General features: G+C 43.1%; 1 protein-coding gene across 2 annotated transcripts in view; it reads right to left on the bottom strand.

Moving 5' to 3' along the window:
• Positions 1–19,672, bottom strand: part of ABHD12B (abhydrolase domain containing 12B) — a 28,709-nt gene extending 9,037 nt beyond the window's left edge. The window contains exons 1-9 of one of the 2 annotated variants that reach the window (XM_080807910.1): positions 19,567–19,637; positions 14,691–14,818; positions 13,585–13,687; positions 11,563–11,682; positions 9,583–9,613; positions 6,626–6,671; positions 6,390–6,519; positions 5,936–5,973; positions 2,366–2,445 (exon numbers count right to left, since the gene is read on the bottom strand). In XM_080807910.1, coding sequence (XP_080664036.1) covers positions 2,366–2,445; positions 5,936–5,973; positions 6,390–6,519; positions 6,626–6,671; positions 9,583–9,613; positions 11,563–11,682; positions 13,585–13,687; positions 14,691–14,818; positions 19,567–19,628 — 738 coding nt within the window. In that variant the 5' untranslated portion in view covers positions 19,629–19,637. Of the gene's footprint in view, positions 1–2,365; positions 2,446–5,935; positions 5,974–6,389; positions 6,520–6,625; positions 6,672–9,582; positions 9,614–11,562; positions 11,683–13,584; positions 13,688–14,690; positions 14,819–19,566 lie in introns of both variants that reach the window. The other variant, XM_080807911.1, reaches the window with a different exon arrangement.
• Between the last annotated feature and the right edge of the window lie 3,095 nt (positions 19,673–22,767).

Here is a 22,767-nt window from a genome sequence, read left to right as displayed (position 1 = left end):
TCTAAATATAAAAAGTAAAACAGACTTTCTACAAGAGGGCATAGAAGGGTATCTCCATAATCTTTGGTACCCAGAGTTTTATTAAACAGGAACTTTTCTTAAAAATATTAACCACATTTTGATAATTGATAAACTGGTCCACATTAAATTTAGGAATATCTCTTCATCATAAGATATCATTAAGGGAGTGAAAAGGCAAAGGAAGAGAATATACTGGCAATACAAATAGTTTTCTAATGACTTATCCTATGTAAAACTACAACAAAAAAGACAATTTAAAAATGAGCATGAACAAGTATCTCACAAGAGATATCTAAATGACTAATAAACATGAAAAAAAAATCCCAGCTTCATTAATCAATGAGATATCCATATAGGACAAGGATGTGAAGCAATTGGAACTCTTGTATACAACAGGAGGGAGAATAAAGTGGCCAAGTCACTTTGGAAAACTGGTTGGCACTCTTAATTACTAAAGCTAAACGTATGCGTATCTTACTGTCCAGCAATTCCACTCCTGGAGTATACTCCAGTGAAATATATACCATGTTTGCAGGATACATGTTCAAGAACATTCATAACAGCAATGTTGTTAATTACCTCAAGCAGAAAGCAACTCAAATGTCCATAAACAATAAGTCAATAAATTGTATATTTATACAATAAAATACTATATAGCAATGAAAACAATCAAACTACAACTATACCTCTTGGGTAAAAGCCCATAAATATATGTTGGTTGAAAAACATAGAGTACATCCTATATAATTCTACTAATTATATAAAGTTCAAAAACAAAATTATATTGCTTAGAGATGTACACGCAGATGGTAACACTATAAAGGAAAGCATGGATATGTTTACCATTAAACTCAGTCCAAGGATTACATCTAAGGGGAGGCTAATTGGATTAGGAAGTGACATACAAGAGACTTCTGGAGGGGCTAGTGATGCTAACTTCTGGATTTAAATATTAGTTACATAGATGTGCAGTTCAAAATTATTTGTTAAATCATATATTTTCCTATCATGTTTCATTTCAAAATTAGAATTTCAAAAAAAAAACCAAAATACATGGATTGTATCTGATTTATCTGTACAAATTAATGAATTTATTAGTAATTACTTAGAATAATATAATAGGTGCTCAATTAGTGGTTATCTTAAAATGAATACTTAATTGCCTAAAACCAATTGAAAGTGTTTCATTATCGGGGCGCCTGGGTGGCTCAGCGGATTAAGGCCTCTGCCTTCAGCTCAGGTCATGATCCCAGGGTCTTGGGATCGAGCCCTGCATTGGGCTCTCTGCTAATCAGGAAGCCTGCTTCCTCCTCTCTCTCTCTCTCTGCCTGCCTCTCTGCCTGCTTGTGATCTCTGCCTGTCAAGTAAATAAATAAAATCTTAAAAAAAATATTGAAAAAAAATTTTTAAAAAAAAGAAAGTGTTTCATTATCTCAAATTACTCTGCATTCAGTATTTTTTATTATTGAGGGGATTTCTGTATCAAGATGGAGCTTTTAATACAGGCATTTTTCAAGATGATGTGGTCTGTGAATTAGCTGTCCCAGGAAGTAATAAGCTACCTTCTCCTGAAATAGTTAAGCAAATTCAGAAAGTTCCATGCTTATTTATTACAAAAAAGATTCCAAAAGTAGGCAGCTGTATTAAAGTACCCTTAAAATGCCTCCTAACATTATCAAAATTCAAAAATTGGGGGTCATGTATTCCCTCTGAGAATCCTCTCTCCTTCTCTTTCTCTGGCTCATTGACTAACATTTATATGGCGGTATGTCTATAAGCCTTTGAGCGTCAGGCATGGGATGAAATTAGGATAATCTGCACAACAGATTTTAAAAAAACTAGATCTTGTTGCCCAGTTCTTTAAACTTTATCTTCTTGGAAAGATTGTCTTCTCTACCTGAGCTACTGTGTAAAACCACTTGGCAGCTTCCTTGAATTCTCTAAGGACTTTTTTTTTTTATCATAAAATAATGATAAATATATGGCTGACAATCATAGAGCTAAAAATGATATATGAGAGGCATATTTTCCCCAAATAATGAACTAACCTAAGTCAAGTCTACTTAAAAACTACATGATAAAAGGTACAGTTAAATGAAGAGGAGGGGGGAAAAGCTTTGGCTCTTAATAAGCCACTATCTCAACCTATTAGAAGAAATAAAAACTAAAAAATCCAAAAGCCATTGTGCCCTCCTTCAATAGCAACTGGCTAATAACCTGTTTCAGGTAAAAAATAACTTAGAAACATATAATACTAGTTAAGAAAAGGAAAATGGTTAATAAACATAAGTGTGCGGAAATCGCCTACACGTTCACATCTTGTGAAGATGGTTCAGAGACTTACCTTTAACAAGGGATAATTAATACTTGCAACCCATATGTTGGTAAATGGAGCCTCCAGAATAAGAGCATCAACTGGGAATCCTTGAAAATAATAAAAAAGAAATAACTCTCCTATCGTATTTAAATACTACCTTTCCTAAATAAGGAGTCCTCAAGGTCCTATACATGAACTACCTGAACCAAAGTTATTTGTGAAGCTTGTTAATAATGCAAATTCCTGGACTCCACACTAGACTTGAATCAGTCAGAATCTCAGGAAGGGGAGTGAGAATGTGTGTTTTTAAGTGGGCACCCCCACCCCAAGAGATTTCTATGCACATGATAGTTGAAAATCACTACCTTCTAGGACACAGCCAGGTTATCATGACTTGGATAATTTAAGAAGGCAAAGTACTATAGAAAGGAAGAGCGTTCTGCAGCCCATGGTTAGGAATGTACCAGAGGCTGACTAGGTTGTTTTGCTCAACACTCCTCTAAGAACAATTAGAAAATCTGTGTCAGATGGGGATATGTATCCGTGTATGTACACAGGTGTCCCCCTTTATCCACGGTTTCAGTTATCTGCCATCAAGAGCAGTCCAGAAGCAGATAATCCTGTTTCTGTCATATTGTCAGAAGGGCAGTAGTAGCCTAACACTACATCTCAATGCCTACATCATTCACCTCACTTCCTCTCATCATGGAGGCATTTTATCATCACACGTCATCACAAGAACGGTGAGTACAGTACAATGTTATATTAGGAGAGACCCCAGTCACATAACTTCTTTTGTAGTATATTTTTATAATCGTTCTATTTTAGTATGTTGTTATTAATCTCTTACTGTGCCTACTTGATAAATTAAACTTTATCATAGATATACACATATAGGAAAAACACTGTACATATAGGGCTTGGTATTATCTGTGGTTTCAGGCATCCACTGTAGGTCTTGGAACATATCCCCCAGGACTAAGGGAAGATTACTGTATGTATATGTATATGTTTGAAGGCATCTGAAGGCTACTAAATCAGTGAGATTTTAAGAGCCAACACCAAAAGAAAAAAAAAAAATCCATGAGAGTTTGAGATGTTTTTCCCCTCAACGCAGTTGAAACTTTGAAAGCAACAGTAGTGGCTGCTCTTAGAGGCTTAGAACTAGACAGAATTTCAGCAGTCCCACAGGACCAAAAGGACAAAAATTAGAGTTTGGAAGCTGACAAGAAGGAGGACTCAAATAAATTTCTCAGGCTTGGGGCACCTGGGTGGCTCAGTGGGTTAAAGCCTCTGCCTTTGGCTCAGGTCATGATCCTGGGGTCCTGGGATCGAGCCCCACATCGGGCTCTCTGCTCAGCGGGGAACCTGCTTCCCTTCCTCTCTCTCTGCCTGCCTCTCTGCCTACTTGTGATCTCTGTCAAATAAATAAATAAAATCTTAAAAAAAAAGTTTCCCAGGCTTTTGGTGACTTCAAAGGACAATACTGAGAGTAATGGTGAACTACAACTGGACTAGCCCTTTTAGAGACTAAAGTCCAGCTTCAAATCGGCTCAAGTCCAGCTTCAAATCAGCTCAATTTCTGATAGGATTAAGGTGATCTTCCCCCTATTTTAACTGCTTTTCAGGAGAAAAATAAATTTTATCTGGAAAAAGATAATACTATCCCTAGGCCTTCAAATTATCTAATTTCCATAAACAATATCTAGCATTTAATAAAAAATAACTAGCAGGGGCGCCTGGGTGGCTCAGCCAGTTAACTGTCTGCCTTCCACTCAGGTCATGATCCCAGGGTCCTGGGATCGAGCCCCATGTCAGGCCCCTTGCTCCATGGGGAGCCTGCTTCTCCCTCAGCCTGTCACTCCCCTTATTTGTGTGCTCTCTCTCTCTCTCTGTCAAATAAATAAATAAAATCTTAAAAAAAAAAAAACTAGACATACAAAAATAAAATAAAGAGGCCAAAATTGCCAAAACAAAACAAAAAAAAGATAATGGAAATAGATCAAAGGATCTAGATATTGCTGTTATCCTATCCGGACTTTAATTTGTAAATAACCAAGTGTAAAATTGTAAAGTATTTGTTAAAATTTTAATAATTAATAAAATTTGATATTACATAGTGAACGATGTAATATGTCAAAAGAAAAATTTTAAACTAGAGCACAAGGAGAAAAATGTCTGGAAAACCCAAGAAAGAATATTGGAAGCATACAGGATATGGGAACAGATCTAAAAAGATACATATAATTATAGTCCCGGGGGAGAGAAGATGAAGAATGGGGTAGGCACAATATTTGAAGATAAATGACCAATTTTCCGAGATGGGTGAATATCAAGCCAGAGTTATTACGGTGATTTGAACCCCAAGCGGGATAACTACTAACAAACCCACATGTAGGAAAATCAAAGTAAAAATGCTGAAAAACAAAGCAAAAAGAAAATTTCAAAAGTAGCCAGAAGAAAAAGTAATTATCTTCAAAGGAGCAGGAGGAAGACTGGAAGCTGACTTCCCAATGGAACACTGAAAGCCAGAACCAAACGGACAACGTCTTCAAAGTGTTGAAATAATGTAACTGCCAACGAAGAATTCTACGCCCAATGAAAATATCTTTCAAAAATGAAGACAAAACAAAGATATTTTCAGAACAAAGCTGAGGGAATTCTTCACTACAGAGAGATAGGCAGAACAAAAATCCCCAGTGGAAGCCCAGAAATGCGAGAAGTAATAAAAAGCAAAGAAAAGGGTAAATCTAGATATTGACTTTATAATATAAGAGCAATAACATTTTATGGAGTGTGTATTATAGAAAGAAGTAAAATACAGGATAGCAAGAGTTCAAAGTCAGGGATGTAAATGGAATTGCATTATCCTCCAAGAAGTGAAGTATTCATTTATATGGGAATTTAGGTCAGGTAATACAGCATTGTCAACACTGTGCAGGAAGTGTCCACAGAGAGCTATGAGTGCTTAGAGGAGCAGGAAATAATGTCTGTTTTATTTCCATAATTAATTAAGACTGTGGATAGCAGGTGACTTGCTTTAAATGTTCACATAACTCAACCTGACCAGTATTGACAAGCTTAAGAAACAAAGCAAGAGATGACAAGCTTTTGATTTTGATGAAATCACTTTGTCCTGTTCACAGAGATTCTAACTCATGGAAACAGCTAGGGTCCAGGAAACCTGCGTTTACAACAAGCACCTCTAGGGAATCTGAGACAAGCAGAGCTCAGAACACTGTGGGAAAGGCTGACATACATGTCACGAAAGACAAGCTGCAGAAAGCAAGTCCTGCTTGTGACTTCGTAAAGGGCGTTTTCCTCTCCCATAATCCAAATTACTCCACAGGAACATTTACTTCACAAGAAGCGTTTTTCAAGGGGGATTTTAACTCTTCCTGAGTATTTCATGGCCTTGAAAGGCAACTATTGTTTTATATTAAATAGAAAAAAGAAGGTTTATTACACAATCAGAGACTGTCTAAGGTCAGGGTGCTCTAGGTATCTCTGTGTTCCGAGTGTGCACAGCAGTCCGTAGGCTATCTTTTCTCCCCCACCCCAAGCCAAGACGTGATACATGGAAGCATTTTAGAGTACCTTTCTCTTCTAGTACTTTTGCAGCATTTGTTGCAACTCTGTAAAGCAATGAAAATTAGTACAGATGTGAAGCAATGACTTAATGGTCAGGTAAACAGTACAAAATGTAACATCTGATATGAGCATCTGATGAAAGTTCTGGACCCTCTGGTAGGAACATACATACAACTTCAGGGGGTTCCACTGGCCTTAAATTAGGAATCCTTTCCTTTAATACTCTCAGGGAGAGTTCTGGAACAGGCTTCAGTGTCCTAGATAACCCCAGAGCTACACCTTCCCCTGCATTACAAACAGGCACGCTGAGATGCCAATGTCTCTATCCACATGTGGGATGTGAGAGAAACCAGAGCTCCACCTCCCAGCTCAGTGTTTCCTCCTCGGCTCATCGATGCCTCTGATGACACCAAAGCCCCAAGGACCTCCCCCCAAAAAACCATCTTCAGACCCCACTTACCCTGTACCCAGAGAGTGGCCCCAGAGACACACAGGTGTGGTACCACTTCTCGCCTTGGTCCACTCATAAACACAAACGGCATCTGCGGTCAGCCCCTCCTCTGTGGGCTCACCCGTGGAATCCCCGTACCCTGGTGGTAAGGAAAAGCGAGCACAAGTATCACTACCTCCAAAAGGAGGGCTATCAAAGCCCCCCAGCTTATTGCAAAGTCTTTATATACTGTTCTTCACACATACCTCTGTAGTCCACAGATAGGACGTGAAAACCACCATTGCTCAGCATCTAGATGATAAAGGAGAGGTTATCATTGTGATTAGAAGGTGTAAACTGAAAAGGGGGTATAACCTCCTCAACACTTCCATAATCCCCATTGCGCTGGTTTCCTAGGCAGGGAATAGATGAAATCTGCTGTTTGACCTCAAATGTGAGAAGGTCAGACTCAAAGGGAAAGAAGGGAGGCGGGCGGCAGAACAGGTCAGACATCCTGGTCACACCCTGGCTCTGCCCTGGCTCTGTGACCTTGAGCCACCTAACATCTGAAGAGGTAAACAGTATTCTGAAAAGTGAAAAAGAATAGTAGCTCCTTCAGGACTGTTGGAAGATGACGTTAGATGAAAGTATTGAAGTCGGTACAAAGCAAATGTCCATTTTAAGAATTTGCTTGAGAACAGAAGGTCTACAGAGTAAAGGCAGTCAAATAATGGGAAGATATTTATATTAAATGTGAATATATAAAGAGTTAATGTCAATCAAAAATAAAGAGATTGCTTGATTAGATGAAACCATGGCCATGCTCCATGTGGATAAACGAGGAAAGAATATGATGTCATTTTAAATGAAGTGAATTACAATGACAGACAAGAGGGGACAAAAATGTACCGTGAAGATACTTCTATAACTTTATTTAATCCTCACAATAGTCCCTAAAGGTAGGTATTATCCCCATTTTAGAGATAAAGAAACGGAGTCCTGAGGGTTTAAGTAAGTCGTTCGTGGTCACCCAGACGGCTAGAGACAGAACCAAGACTCACACCTGGGTCTGCTTCTGTCCCAACACCGTGCTTCCCCTGCCACAGCACAGATGTGGGGAGCTGAGTTTCCCCAGGAATCTTTCAATGCAAATTCAGCTAATACTGAGGAACTAAAGGAAACTCTTTTATATCAATGTAAATAGCCTTGCCTCCAGAGCAGTGATCCAGGCCACAGAGCAGTTAAGCACCCCGGAAGTGGGAATGTCCATGCATTGTTTGTGGCACCATTTGTAGTCGGAAAGACCACTTGGTGAAACAACTCGAGAACAAATCTGACTCCTAAAAATTTATCTCTAAGAAAAAAAGTCCAAAAAAAGAAGAAGAAACTAAATAATTCAACTTTTCTCTAGCAATATCACTGAAATGATTTTAGGGGGGAAGATCTTGTATCTAGCAACAATGGAATCGTTAAATAAACAATTGTCTACAAATATAATAGAGAAGGATCACCTCTTATTTATTTTTTTAAAAGATTTTATTTATTTATTTGATAGAGATTACAAGTAGGCAGAGAGGCAGGCAGAGAGAGAGGAGGAAGCAGGCTTCCCGCTGAGCAGAGAGCCCGATGCGGGGCTCGATCCCAGGACCCTGGGATCATGACCTGAGCCGAAGGCAGAGGCTTAACCCACTGAGCCACCCAGGTGCCCCAAGGATCACCTTTTAAATTGGTAACTATGGTAACTACAGAAAACCATGGAAGAATGTTTATAACATAGTATGCACATAACATAGTATTAAGTAAAAGAGCAACAACGTAGAATTAACATATAGATATAATCATAATAACATAAAACTATATAAAGCGATAAAGACAACTAGGTGGGATTGCAAATTAATGAAAACAGCTGTACTGGGTGACTGAAGTGATGAATGAAATGAATGAGAGACAGAGAGGGAGTGGAGGAAGAAAGGGAAGAAGGACAACATGATAGCAAAGACTTGATTTTTAAAGGCAATTGCCCCATCCAAAGAGGAGAACGAAGGGCTCTGGAAGTCTGGTCAGGGTGGGAGATGATGACTACGGCACGAAGTATCCAGAATCTTCCTGGAGGAAGAAGTCTTATCATACCTTCCCTTCCCATCCCAACTACCACAAGGATGCTCCTTTTTGCTCCTTTTCACACCTAAACCTATGATTCTTCCTTTCTGTGCATGCAGGGACTATACAATTCAGCTTTGCAAAGAGTGGGAGAGAAAAACCAAACACACACACGTTCTCATGGACATCAGCCTCACCACCATCCCATGCAGAGTGCGAAGAGTGAGGTGCAGGGTGGAAAACAAACCTAAAAATTAATACACATTATCATCCCAGGCAGAACTGCACCCAGCCTACCACCCACCAGAGTCGGCTCTGGGAAGGCTGTGAAGAAAGTGAGGAGTCCACAGGAGAGGAGCTTCCTGTCTGAGCCAGGGAAGGAGGATGAAGGAGGTGCTGGCCACACTGGGCCTGGCAGGATGCGGGGCCCCACTCGGGCTGTTATGCCAGGGAAGGGCTCTGAGGTGGGATCTGGCCTGGCGTGTGGGAGGAAATATCAGAGCACAAGCACTGATCAAAAAGTGCACAAGCAGCCTGGTCACCTGAGGGAGAGATTACCCAACTGGGGTGTGGGAGAAGATAAACAGATAGCTGCGCTACCAGCTGTGAGTCAGCCATGGCTGCGTCTCCCTCACGCTCGGAAAAGCAGGGGCCGCCCCAACAAACTGCCATCATGTAGCAGGCTAGTGGGAAGAGGAGTGTGGCCACCATCCCACATGCAAAACCTTCTATGGGGCTGAAGCCAGAGCCTGAATGACTCTAACAGCAGACATTCTGTGTATTTATCCTCTGTCACAAAAAAAAAAAAAGGCTGTTTCTCACAGGAATAACTTTCACATTTAATATACTCTCACAACCCTCCCCCAGCCCTCAGAAAAAGCCAATAAAGAGTGTCTTCAACTCCATCCGGTGATGAAGGCAATGTATTTATGAAAGTGTTTGGGGAATCAGGAATGTTCACTTCTGTTCTGATGCCCTGTGGTCACGGCAGGACCTCGAGTCCCACCCTTGGGAGCTCTCGGTAGATCCCCCCACTGAGGGCTGAGGAAGATCTATGGCTGTAGCCCATAAGAGAAAAAAACAGAGATGTAAAATGGGTACCTTGAAGCCCCTTCAGACATACCTTTACTAGCTCAAGTCTGTGAGGAGCTGCCCTGTGGAGGAGGTTAAAACAGAGAGCAAGAATTAGGAATTACAACGACAAATTCAATAAAAGTCACTCTCCTGCTTCTGGCATCTGATCTCAAGCATTTGTTTTTGAGGTCAGAGAAATAAATAACTAGAAGAAAGGGAAATGGGTTTTGGTGTCATAGCCCACTTGGATGTGCCAGGGGGAGTGACGGATGGCTCCCCAGGGCGGCTGCGTTCCTCTGTGAGCGCTGGTCGCCCAGATGGCTAGTGCTTCTCAACAGAGGCATATGAGGAATTACTGATAATTCACCTCCTCTCACTGCTACACAGCCAGACTAATTTCTAGGGATACTTTTAGAAGCTAAAGGAAAATCAGTTCCAGAAAGTGGCTTTTCAGAACAAAGAATGATAGAGTCAGGTTCATTAAGCCAAGACCTGCCCGTACCCTGTTGACTCTGCCATTAAGTACAAGAGGCAGTGAAGGAGACTCGCAACGCTAGAGGTACAAGAAACACTTTTTCCCAAAATAACCATATCATCTACTCTCTATTAACCATGTTAATAAAGGAGAGACAAGGATGATTGAAAAGGCAGAGGATTCTTTTAAAAAACCTTTGAATTTTGAATTAGAGCCAAAAAGTTTAAGACTAAAGTCTTAAGCTTCAGTGCGTCATGAAGCCCTTTGAACATAAGATTAAAGCTATGGACCCATTGCCCAGAAAAATGTATCCACACTTGAAATTTTTAGTACAATTTTGGGAGGAGGTTCGTTCAGCCTGTAGGGTTTCTCTGGGTCCCAAGTCTAGAACCACTGTTCTCAACAAGGCTCCTGTAACCTCCCATTTGGCCTCCTTTTGGTTCAGTACTGCTGATAGCCAGCTGAGACTTTCGGCAGGGACAGGAAGAAGCTGGGGCTAACCCCAAAGCCAGTAAATCGGGGATCATAGCAGATCCACACAGAGGGACAGACATGAATGGGTGAGCCGAATGATCCTTTAAATACACACACTGTAACACCATGCCAAGTTTGCACAATCAGAACAATGTTCAACAATGCTGAAAAAGGTTGACTTTCATGGGAAATCTCTGTAAATGTCATTCTAAAACGGACACCTTTGGAAAGCCCCTAGTGCAAAGACAAACCTTGAGAAAGCCATCAAGGCAGAAAAAGACAGTGAGAAAAAGGGACATAGGCAAGGGAGCCAAGGGGCAGATTCCAGAGCTCGTTGCTTAGTTTGCAGACAGCTCTGTCTGTGGGTCTCTGAGGCACATCGCCCCTCCCCCAACCTGAAGCCATGCAGTCACAGCTGATAATCATCACCCACCATAATGACAGGCCCACTGGGAGGCCTGGCGGCACTTCAGAGGGGATCAAGACTCCAGGAAGGCATTCTTTGTGACAAAGCAAGGTGGGAACAACAGAGTGGGCTGAGGCATCAGTCTTCTAGACTGGAACCAGTCCGATGGTCCCCAGTACCGATGGCCAGAATTCCAGATGACCTCTCATAGGGAGTCCACACATTTGATTAACAGGACTCATGCCAAATCAAGGAACCCCCAGGCCCTCCTGTGAGAGGACCATCGATAAGGAAATTGCTCTTCCTTTTCCCCCTGTCTCATGCCTGTTCCCTTTCCCGTCGTCCGTGGGCTCAGTTCATCATTTCGGGCACTCTTTGGGAGTAAAGGAACCACTGGCTTCTTGGAAATCAATATCCAAATTTTGGAAGTTGGTCTACCGTTCAGTTAAATGTCGACATTAGTCTACACACAGAATATATAGATTTTTTTTTTTAAGAGAAGCCTATTGCCAGAACACACTCAAATTTCAACAAAGGGGGAAAAAATATATGTGGAGGCATATTTACAGGGTCAAAAAGGGAGTTCTGCCTTTCCTTCCCCCACCGGACTGAAATGCTTCCTCTGTCTTAAAAGAAAAGGAAAAAAAAAAAAAAAGGCAAGCAAAGACACGGACCTGTGTTCTGCGCTGCCGTGAAGATAAACAATAATCGGATTGCCATCCTGAAGGGCTGCTTCATACCAGCCACGGTCCTTCCCCTTAGCATCTTCCCCCCGGCAGCTGGGAACTGTGTGCCTGAAGAACAAAGAAACGTTTTAACAAATGTACAGAGAGAATTCGCTCTCCTTGCCAAAGTCTGAAACCCTCCTCATGTCAATCAAAGACATAAATTTATAGGTATATATATGTATAGGTATACACATATACATAATGGAAGTTTCTGAGTAATGCATGCACATGATAAAAATTAAAATATAATACTACAAACATCTTACAGTGACAATCACTACTTCTCTTTCCCCCCTCCCCCATGCACAGAAACAACCCCTTTTAACCATTTACTGTTTAAGTCCTTCTGACTCCTACATCCACTAATCTTCCAAGACTACAATTCTTAGGTGAGTCCATGGAAATCCAGTCCGTTGGGTGGAAACAAGTTAAAGACAATAGGTATTTGCCACCTGCTAGTGGTTTGGCTAAAGAAACAAGTTGAAAGAATTTAAAGGGAGACCAGTTCAGGTGGGAGAAAACAAATATGAAACTAAGCTCTTCTATTCAAGAAACAGTGACCTTGTGGGGTTAAACACCTGCCTGAGCTCCAGTCCCTCCACCTGTTAAACCAGTGAGTGACTCCTGAAGATAAAACAATGCCAGATGACATGTCACAAGGGGACCTGGAAAAGTGGCCATGTAATAATAGATCTTCAGGCTTCTCAACCCTTTAGGGGCAGAAAGGCTGACATCGAACCCCAGGGCCTCTGGACTAAGAGGACTGGCATCCCAGCCAGCTTGGTAAGCCAGGGCAAGAACAGAGAATAAAAAGATTTTCAAATTCCAACACTGTTCGCTGCATTGGACTGTGCAGATTAGGAGGCAGTTATGTGAACCCATATTGGTTCCTAAACATTCTATGATGACACATTTAAAGCCAGGGAAAGAAAATATAAAACAGGACACTGGGAAACTGGCAGCCAAGAACAAGAAGTAGAACCAAACAGAAAAAAGTGTTGACAGTAGAATAGCAAAAAAGATAATAGAATGCTCATGATTTTGACAACTGAGTGGTTTGTTTTTTTGTGTGTGCTGTCCCAAGCAATGAAAACCCACCAGTGAGAGAAAGAAAGAAAGAAAAAGAGAAGAAAAGAAAAGAAAAAAGAGGGGGCATCTGGGTGGCTCAGTTGGCTAAACAGCTACCTTTGGTTCAGGTCATGATCTCGAGGTCCTGGGATTGAGTCCTACATCGGGCTTCCTGCTCAGTGGGGAGCCTGCTTCTCCCTCCGCCCCTCCCCCTTCTCGTGTTCTCTCTCTCTCACTCTCTCTCTCAAATAAATGAATAAAATATTTCTTAAACATTTAGAAAAGAAAACCCACCAACAAAGTCACCTACAAGAGCTATAGTCTTGTAAAGAAGACAAATATTAACCGAATAATCGCACAAACATTTATTTAACTACAGTGGGGAAAATGCCGTAAGGGACAAGCACAGGTTGCCACCTGTGCCTGAAATGGGGGACGAGGAAGGGCTTCTCTGAAAATTATCACATGACCATTTAAACTGAGACCCTGAAGATGAGGTAGTTAGGCAAACGGAGGGAGCAGAGACCTAGAAATGTGGCACACAGAGCATATTCTGCAAGAGCGTGGCTTGGGGAGCCAGGAGGCTAGCTGTTCTGGAACAGTGTGGGAAGGCCAGTGTGGAACACAGCAGAAGAGTGGGACAGCGCCAGGTCCTTGAGGCCTGGTGAAAGACCCAAAGCACAGGGCCAAAAAGACTTCGCACTCCAAGCTAAAACTACTGAAAAGCAGATACAAGCAGGTCAAATATCAATACAAAGGGAAGGTATATGGAACAGCTTCCTGGTGACTCCAAGAAACACCAACCTCTCCACAGGCAGCTAGCCCAGCACTGCTCACCCTCGCCCTTGTAACATGAAAACCACGCCTATCAAGCAACCCAGTGTCCATTAGTGCACTCACCAGATTCCCAGAATCACCCCAGGTTCAACTCTGATATACAAGTTCACCGTGTGAGGAATCTTTAACTCCGGTTTCTTTAAATCCACAAGAAATGGTGCTTTGACTAGAAAGTAGAATTCATTATCAAAACCCAGAGCCAAATTCCATGTCTTTTAATCACAATTTAAAAAAAATTAGTCTTATGGTTAACATGGTTTCTACGTTGTAAGCTACCATGTTAAATTCCTAGCAAAGTGTTCTATTTTATAAATGAGGAACAGCCCACAGGAAACTTGCCAAAACAAAACAAAACAAAACAACAAAAACAAAACAAAAACCTCTAAAGCCAGATTTTATTTTTTATTTTTTTATTTAAATTCAGTTAGCTAACATATGGTACATTGTTAGTTCTCGATGTAGTGTTCAATGATTCATTAGTTGCGTACAACACCCAGTTAAAGCTAGATATTAAAATAGCACCAGTGTGACAGGCCATCCTTATCCTCATCTCCAGCTAAAAACAAAGGAGACCATTCCCCTAAAAAGATAAGGGGGTCTAGAAGAAAGTAATGAGTATTCTGCTACCCATGTCAAGGATTACGTTTTCCACGAAATAAAACCTCATCATTAGCCACAAACCATGAAATGGCCTGAAGCAACAAACCCCTGAGGACCACCCGGTGAGAGCATTACCTGTGCGCTAGGACTGTGTTACACTGACTCACAGCACTCAGAAAAAACGTGGGAGAAGAGATTCCTCTCATCAACCAATCCCCAGCCCCAGATCCCCATTTTCTCTTTCAAGGGACATAGGTAAAAAGAAAACATAAGAAAGTAGAGAATATACCAAGCAGTAAGGCATCCCTGTTAACAGCTAATTCAAAGACTGAGCTCCTGAACTGAAACCACCCACAAGACCGTGTTTTTCTATCCATCCCCCCACCAGTCTGTAAGATTCGCGCTAGACCCCAAAACCTCTGTGAAATAGGTCTCAGACCCTTGGAATCTAACCACAATTTTATAGCCGATGTGCCTTTTTCATTGTCATATGGGTAACTTTAAGTGCAGTAAGTCCTTTCTTTGGGAAAATATATATATAGGCAAATTCATGACAGATATATACTTACAAAAATTAAAAAATATTAGCATGTTCATCAGAGGAGGAAAAATGTGTTCTTTTAATGGTTTACTAGTAAAGCTGTTGTACAGAGAGGCAATTTTTCTTCCGAGTGTTGAACAGGAATGTGGAAAAGATCTGCAAGATGTAACAAAAGCAAGGCATTCAAAATCAGTCCAAGTTTTGTCGTTGGTTTTTTTCTCTTAGCATCCAAATAAAATTTCAGAAACTAACACTGGAATTACAAGTAACTTGGCATTTAAGCAAAATGTTTAATAGAATTGCATGCCATTAGTACAGATCAGGACTGGGCCCTAAGGGAGAACGGGAGAGGAAAGCAGTAAATCCAGCCCCCAGCCAGCAGCTGAGACTAGGTCGGTAGGACAGAACAGGAGTTGGGGAACATGAGTGCACTGGAGTCAAGCCTGTTTCCTCAAGTGGATCCCCACGCAAGACCAAAGCTGGACCCCCAAAGTCATCAGGAAACAGGATTCAGACTATTGAACAGTTGTCACAGTTTTTAATCACATCACAGTTTAGCTGTACGTATTAACTATTATTAGCCTAAAGCAGTGAATGAAAAACCATCAGATCCCTACTCTTCCAGCTGGGTCTTAGGAAGAAATGAGCCAATGAAAAAAAAATCCCCACTTGTGATGTGACGTCCTGGTAAGAGGGACTGTGAGGAGCAAGGTGGGGAGCGAGAGGAGTGCCCGGAGGTTGCTGCAACATCAGGGCTGGGGCCTGGTCAGGGAACGGGACACAGCAGGCCAGGCACGCCAACCACCCAAACCAGGAGCCATCAGCAGACGAGTTATACTTGTCCATGAGGGGTCACTAATGCCACGTCTGTCCCTAGGCACATCTCTTATCAGAGTTGAAGGTCTCCTACCTTGGAGAAAGGACAGTGACGGGAAGTCAGGGTCACCACTTCCTGCTTCCGGTTTTTGTTCACCTCATCCACTGAATAAATCCCTCCCTCTGATTTGAGCTGTCAATGTGAAGACTGCTCAGTAAATCAGATGAGTCTGTGGGACTGGAAAGCATGTTGGATGAATGGTTTCCCCTGTCCTGCTTTCTCTGCTAGACTAGAGCATTTTAGAAGATAGCTGTTATCACCTGTACTTTACAAATGAGGAGACTGCATAGTTAAGGTAACATGCCCCATGCCACAGAGCCAATGAGTGGCTGAGTCACACGTACCCAGGTCTGTCCAACCTCAGTGACCCCAATGAGCTGTCACCATCCTGGTGAGGGCAACTTGCCATTCATGCAGGCAAAAGGGAACCCCAGGAACGAGACTGGCTTCTGGCAAGATTCAGCTCTTCAAGAAAGTTGTTTCAGGATTCTGCTTCTCCCCTTCTGCCACCTTGGCCCTTAGGGTTCCTTCTTCCTTCCATGTTCTTCTTCCTTCCTGTTCCTGTATTCTCAGGAACCCTCTGATTGTAAAGTCATCAAAGAGAGACCTCTAAGGAAAATCCTCCCTCAAGTGTTAATAACTAAAAAATCAGAGTGCTTATATGTTTGGAAGAGGCATGAAGGGAGTAGATAATGAATCTCTGATGAATTTCCAGCAATTCTGCAGGGAATGGAAAAGAGACGTGGGCTAAGGGTGGTGGGTAGCTCTCCAAGTACATCAGACATAGGCAACTGCCTACACACAAAATTAGCAAGGAAAAAATGAAAATTATCTTTTCATAATAGTTTAAAATAGCCTCCATGAAGGTGGTAGGAAGGAGAGGACATTGTTTCTCTTATTTTAAAGAGAAGAAATAAAAACCCAGAGAAGCCACTTTGAGCCCCAGATCAAGCCCAAATGGGCAAATCTGAACACAATCCGAGTTCTTCCTTCCCGTTGGCTGGCTCAGGCTTTCTTTTCCTGACGTGAACTCATGCTACCCCTCCTGTTCCTTTCCTACTAAGTCATCTTTTGAAGGCAGCAGGGTGCTTGGGAAGCAGAGACGGTGGAGGGAAATATGTTTCTGTTTTTAAAGAATAATTCATGTAGGACCCTTCTCTCAAATAGCTCCAGGCACTTCTGTGAGAAGCACTGCGGGAAGAGAACAGAGTGACCAGATTCCTGGGAGCATCAATAATGCACAACAGCTTCTTTTAACTAGGGGTTGTCAATTTGACTTCCCCTAGATCAGTAGGGGATCAAAAGTCACCAGTGGCTAATAGACCTTATTTGAGTGGAGGATGCAATTTCAGCCCAATCCCTGCCAACGGCCAGGCACATCAAATAGCCACCTTGACGCCTTGGTGTTCTTTCCCCTGCCCTTTGATCCGCCGTGGCTCTAACCGCACAGCACCCCACAGGGACCACAGAACTAACTGGATCATTCCTACCTTGGAACCCGAGTGGCTATGGGGCACATCATTCATGTTCATCCTCAGAGGCACCAGCTTTGGGAAGCCCAGTTCTAACCCCATTTGGCAAGACCGCTGTCCCAAACGGTAAGACTCGCCACACATCCATCCCAGGTGCCCATTCATTTGGCCAACATGTACTGACCCCCGAGCACCTAGGTTACATCTATGTTCTCCGCCCTTCTTTCCATCCCACCAAATCCTCCCCCTTCCTTCCCATCCATTCAAGTGTCCCTTCTCACTTAAAGCCTCTCTGCACAGATCTTCCCGAGGTGACCTTTCCTCTCTTTTCACCCCTCCCACTTATTATTATCAGGCCTCGGTTTGACCCTTAACTGTTCTCTGGGGGTTCTCCTGCTATTAGTTGTGGCTTCCCACTGAAAAGAATCACCCGGGCTCTAGAGCACCATTTCTAGCACAGGACTGAGCACTGAAAGAAAAGTGTATTTCTTTCCTGAGGGAGAAGGAAGCAATGCTTATTGGTAGCTTTGGGGAAGAAGGGAAAGGCTTCATATTCTTTTTTGAATTATAATTGAAAATTAATTGTGAGCTCCACAAGGGCAGGGCTTTGTGCCCTGGCCTAAACTTGTGCCCAAAAGGTAAGCGATGACCAGGACAATGGAAAGAATGAATTAGATTATCAGCCTCTCGTGGAGGTTTCCTTAACACTATACAGAAATGTAAAGACGTGGGGGTGAATGGGGAGCAACGAAGAAGGAGCAGCTTCTTTCCTGAGCACATTTTCTATGTTTCTTGTTTGAAGAAAACCAGTGGTGAATGAAGACTGACTTCCCCCGGGCCCATCTATCTTAAGTAGCAATGCCAGCTGATGAAATTTTTGCAAAATAAATAAATAGATCCCCAAGGCATTAAAAAATAATCACTGAAAACATGTTTTGGTGAATTGTTCTCCTGAGTCACACAACACATCACCGTAGATCCTGGGCTTCTAGCAGCCCCAGACCCACAGGCAGCTGTGAATGTTTGCGGATCTAAGCAAACTTGGTTCTAAGAAACAAAAGGATTCAGGATCCTGGATCTCTGTCTGTGCTTCTGCCTCAGTGTATCTTAAATTAGAGCAGTAATTCTCTGTTCAGATGAAGAAATGTGCTTGTATTTTATTCTTTCAGGAAACATCTCTTGAGACCTATTTTTTAGTAATTTAGTATTTTTTGCCTACTTTAGTAAGGCAAGTAAGCAAGGGTCCCCAACTCCCCACGTGCCACTCCATTATCAACAAAGCAGGTTGTTCTCTAAGAGCATGAACCGCAGGTTTGATTCTCCGCCAAAATAAATGTTAAGTGTCAGCCATCAACTCTGGAGGGAGCACAGAAGACAAAGGCCGAACATGCCAGCTTTCCCATAACAGCCATATCAAGGAGGTGAGGCCTATGAATGTGCCTCCAGTCAGGATATTCTGACTCATGTTGAGATCCAACACAGAAGGGGGGTGTGGGTCTACACTGCTGGGCCAGGCGAAAGCTGCTCTCTGCTCTCTGCCCTGAGCTACAGAAGGAATAGAAGAGAGAATATGAGTTTTTGTCTTCATCACTCGGACGTTCCAATGGGAAGTCTCCTGGTCTGGACGGGACTCTTGGATATTTTGTAATCAGCAAGAAACAAAACTAAGGAATATAAAGAAGAAAGGTGAACAAAAGGCCAACACCTTCCCACCCCAACAAAACAAGATACCTGAGTCTTCTGAGTCCAGGGTCTCTAACCAATACCAGGCTTCAACACAAATGAGACCAGCAATATATTGCAGGTCAACTCAGGTAGTTTAACATTACCCTTTAAGCCAAGGATTTAAAGTGGGAGCCAGAGGGGCGCCTGGGTGGCTCAGTCAGTGAGGTGTCTGACTCTAGATTTCGGCTCAGGTCTTGATCTCAGGGTCATGAGTCCAAGGCCAGGGTTGGGTGTGGAGTCTACTTAAAAAAAAAAAAAAAGGAACAAAATTTAAAAACCCTCTAATATAGACATTTCAGAGTTAAAGGATGTAAGAACTTGGCACAGGTATGGTTTCCATGCACCATCCACTTTTAGCATTATGGAGGGATGTTCTTTAAATACATCCAAGAGACTTGACCCTGGGGGACCTGGCCTTGGGATCCTTTTCCACCTACACAGAGACACATTTGACCTAAGAGGATGCCATCGAAGAAAGAGTACAAGATAGATTACTATTTTTGGTCTTTAAAATCCCTCCTGAATTTCAGTAAAATGGTCAAGGCAGAAAAGGTCAAATCTTGGGGTAGGAACCTGAGCCATCTTTCTGGAGATCTCTATTTCAGAAGCCCCCAAAAGGATGCCAAGTTCCCGAAAGCTCAGACTCCAGAGGCAGAGGCTTGCTAGATAAGGCGGCCCAAAGGGCTCCCAGAGCTTTGGGGGTCTTCGAAGCCCCAGCCCCCGGACCACCGCGGGGCGCCTGATGCACCCTGCCCATCCCCTGGGTTCGGGGCGCGTGCGTGGGGTTGGGGGACGGACCGGGCGCCAGGCGGCGGGCCACGAGCACTCACCGCAGGTTCCGCACTACCATGTCCCACCAGGAGGCCACACAGTCCTGCCCGTCCGTCTCCATCCCGCGCAGTGTGTCGAGCCGCCACCGGGGAGCCGCGGCCTGGAGCCCGAGCCGCCCCCGCGGACGCCCGGCCCGCCCTCCTCCTCCGCGCGGGGCCCTGCTGCCGGGCTGCGAGCGGGCTGCGGCCGGGGTTCCGCGGCTCGCCGCGCCCCCCACCCCCGCGCCCCCATCTGTGCCGGAGACGCCAGTGTGCCAGGCTTGTGGCTAGCTGTGCACGATTTCCTTTCTACTTGATTTTATACATGTGTGTACGAGTGCGCGCGCGCCCCGCGTGCTGAACTGAAATAGATTTCTTACTGTGCTAGTCGTAAAACAGAAGCCCGCTATCACAGCCGCGGAAGATCTGCATGAGGAAAATAAGGTTTCCTCTACTTTGACCCGTTTTCTTTTTTTGTTTTTTGTTGTCCTTTTTATTTTTCCCTTTTTCTGAAGCTTACCCATCTCCAGCACCCTCCTCTCTCTCTCTCTCTCTCTCTCTCTCTCTCTCTCTCTGCCCGCCCCCCATCCCCGCCGTTGAGTAATGGTTTATCCGTCCACAGGGTTATGAACTACACAATTAACACCAAAACTGACACCTTTTTGACACTGTTTTATTTACCAACATCGAAAAGAACCCCACCCTGTATCAAGGAGTTCACACCTTGAAACGTTTCGCCCGGGTACACGCTTACATGTCACCCAGGGAAGTCGCACAGCCAAGTAGGAGGGCAAAAGAGGAAGGAAGGGAATGAGGTCTCCGTCAGCTAAAATTTGATACCAGTATCAAGACTTCATCTTGGAAGCAAGGTGCAACCTCCCCCAGAGGGACAATGTTTTTTGTGGTGCCCATGCCATGGGGCAATGGGCTGATGGAGGACTGCCAAACCATGGAAAGTGCCCAGGGACCCACCTGCTTGGGGCTGGTAGGCCACTCTGGAGAAAAGCACCCAGGCCTTTCAAGAAAGGGCAGTTCTCTTCAAGGACTAGGCCATTTCTTATAACTAGTCAGACAAGGATGAATCTTGTTCACTGCCTCTTGTAATCGCTCTGAGGATGTCAATTGTCTGATTCAGATCAAGATAGAAGAGGAATCGCATCTGGAAAGACAGAAGGGATCTAAGCCTGACGGATGAGCCTGCAGCAGGTAGATTTTCTGAGGGCCACACCCTGCATGATGAGGAAGGTTAAAGGCCCCACTCAAGCAGGTGCAAGATTCCTCCCCTGGAGTTGTTCACGAGTTGGGTCTGGAATCCCACAGAACTTGTTTAGGGAAGCTCCAGAGGAGACCCTGGGCCATGCCATGTGGAGATGGAGTGATCAGAGCTGGGGAGCAGTGGGGCAGGACTAAGCAGCAGCAGCATCCGGCCCCAGATTCTATCTCCACCCGTTTATTCAGGTCGAAAGGGTGGAGGTCCACATGCTGGTTAAGCCAAAATGTTGTGAGCCCAAAGTCTAACGAAATGTTTGAAATGCTCAGCAAATTCTCTGAAGTTGGAAATCACAATGCCCCCCTTTTTTAAAGACTCTATATTGGGGAGCCTGGGTTGCTCAGGTGGTTAACCCTCAGCCTTTGGCTCAGGTCATGATCTCCAGGTCCTGGGATCAAACTCCACATAGAGCTCCATGTGGGGTTCCCTGCTCAGTGGGGCATCTGCTTCTCCCTCTCCTTCTGCTTCTCCCCCTGCTTATGCTCTCTCTCTCTGTCTCTCTCTCAAATGCATAAGTAAAATCTTTTTTAAAAATAATAAAAACATAAAAGACTATAAATTAGGAACTCTAGGAGAAAGCTTTCCCCAACATTAATAGCCCTTTTTCAAATGGCACATCCTGAAAATGAGAAAACAGGGTCTCTGATTTGATTTGGCAGAATATAAAACACAAATGATTCATTCATTTACTCAGCATCTATTTACTGAGCAACTTTTAAATGCCAACTACCAGGTTGGGTACAAACCAGGATCCTGCCTGGTAGAGAGATTCATCTTGTGAGAAATCATGAGAACACAGACTAGGAATTGAAGCGTACCCTAAGGGCAGAAATCAGGTCAGGGGGTCACAGGGCCTGGATGTGGAGAGAGGAGGGAACATTTAGGGTGATGGAAATTGTTTATATCTCATGTGGTGGTGGTTATAGGACTATAATCTTTCACCGAAATTCATAGACTTGGAAATCTTTCAAGGGTGAATTTGACTGAACGTAAATTATACCTCAACATACCTGACTTTTGGAAAAGTGACCTAAGAAATGTACAAATAAATTATATAAACAAACATGTCTTACATGATTTTGTAGAAATGTCAAGACAAAGCTGTGGGTAGAAATACTTCAGAAACCGGTAGTTGGGTGTTATTTGTATTTCCAGTAGAAAAAGAAATCTCAGAGATAGATTAATTCTACCACCCAGAAATTATTCTGAAGGGGCACCTGGCTGCCTCTGTCAGAAGAGCATACAACTCTTGATCTCAGGTTCACGAGTTCAAGACCCATGTGGGGAGCAGAGATTACTTAAATAAAAACTTAAGAAAAAATAAATATTCTGGAAAAAAGGAAAGGGAGGTAACACTGCCTGTCTCTCAGCTGCCACACAGTCAGGAAAGTGAACTACTGGTAGTAAAGCATTTGAGGAGCAAAACAGTAGCAAACCACAAATCATCAATTTTATATGATTTAGAGAAAATTTTACCTTGAAAGCAAAGAATTCATCCCCCTTGCATTTTCTTCTTTTTTAGAATTACAGCTTTATTGAGACATAATTCACATACCATAAAATTCACCCTTTGAAGTGTACGATGCTGTGGTTTTAGGATATCCATGGAGTTGCGTATCTATCCTCACGATTTAATTCTAGAATGTTTTCCTCACTCCAAAAGGAAGCCCCCTACTGTTTGCTGGGTCATATGGTAATTTTGGGTTTAATTTTTTGAGGAACTTCTAAACTCTTTTCCAAAGTGGCTATCCTGTTGTTCAAGCCCACCATCATGAGCGCCTCACATACCCCCTTGCTCGTCTTCACCCCTCCTCAGCTTTCCATATGCAAATAGGGAGTTTCCAAAAAAGTGATGCTTGTGAGGTTGAAATGAAACATTGGAGGGAAGTTTGGGGACACTCCCAGATGACAGACAGTGAGTGAGGTGACTCACTCAGAACATTTATTTTTTT

Source organism: Martes martes (genome assembly GCF_963455335.1).
Source record: "Martes martes genome assembly, chromosome: 7".
Classification (NCBI taxonomy): Eukaryota; Metazoa; Chordata; class Mammalia; order Carnivora; family Mustelidae; genus Martes; species Martes martes.
Note: the sequence above shows the minus strand (reverse complement) of the source record. Positions and strands in the feature narration are given on the sequence as shown.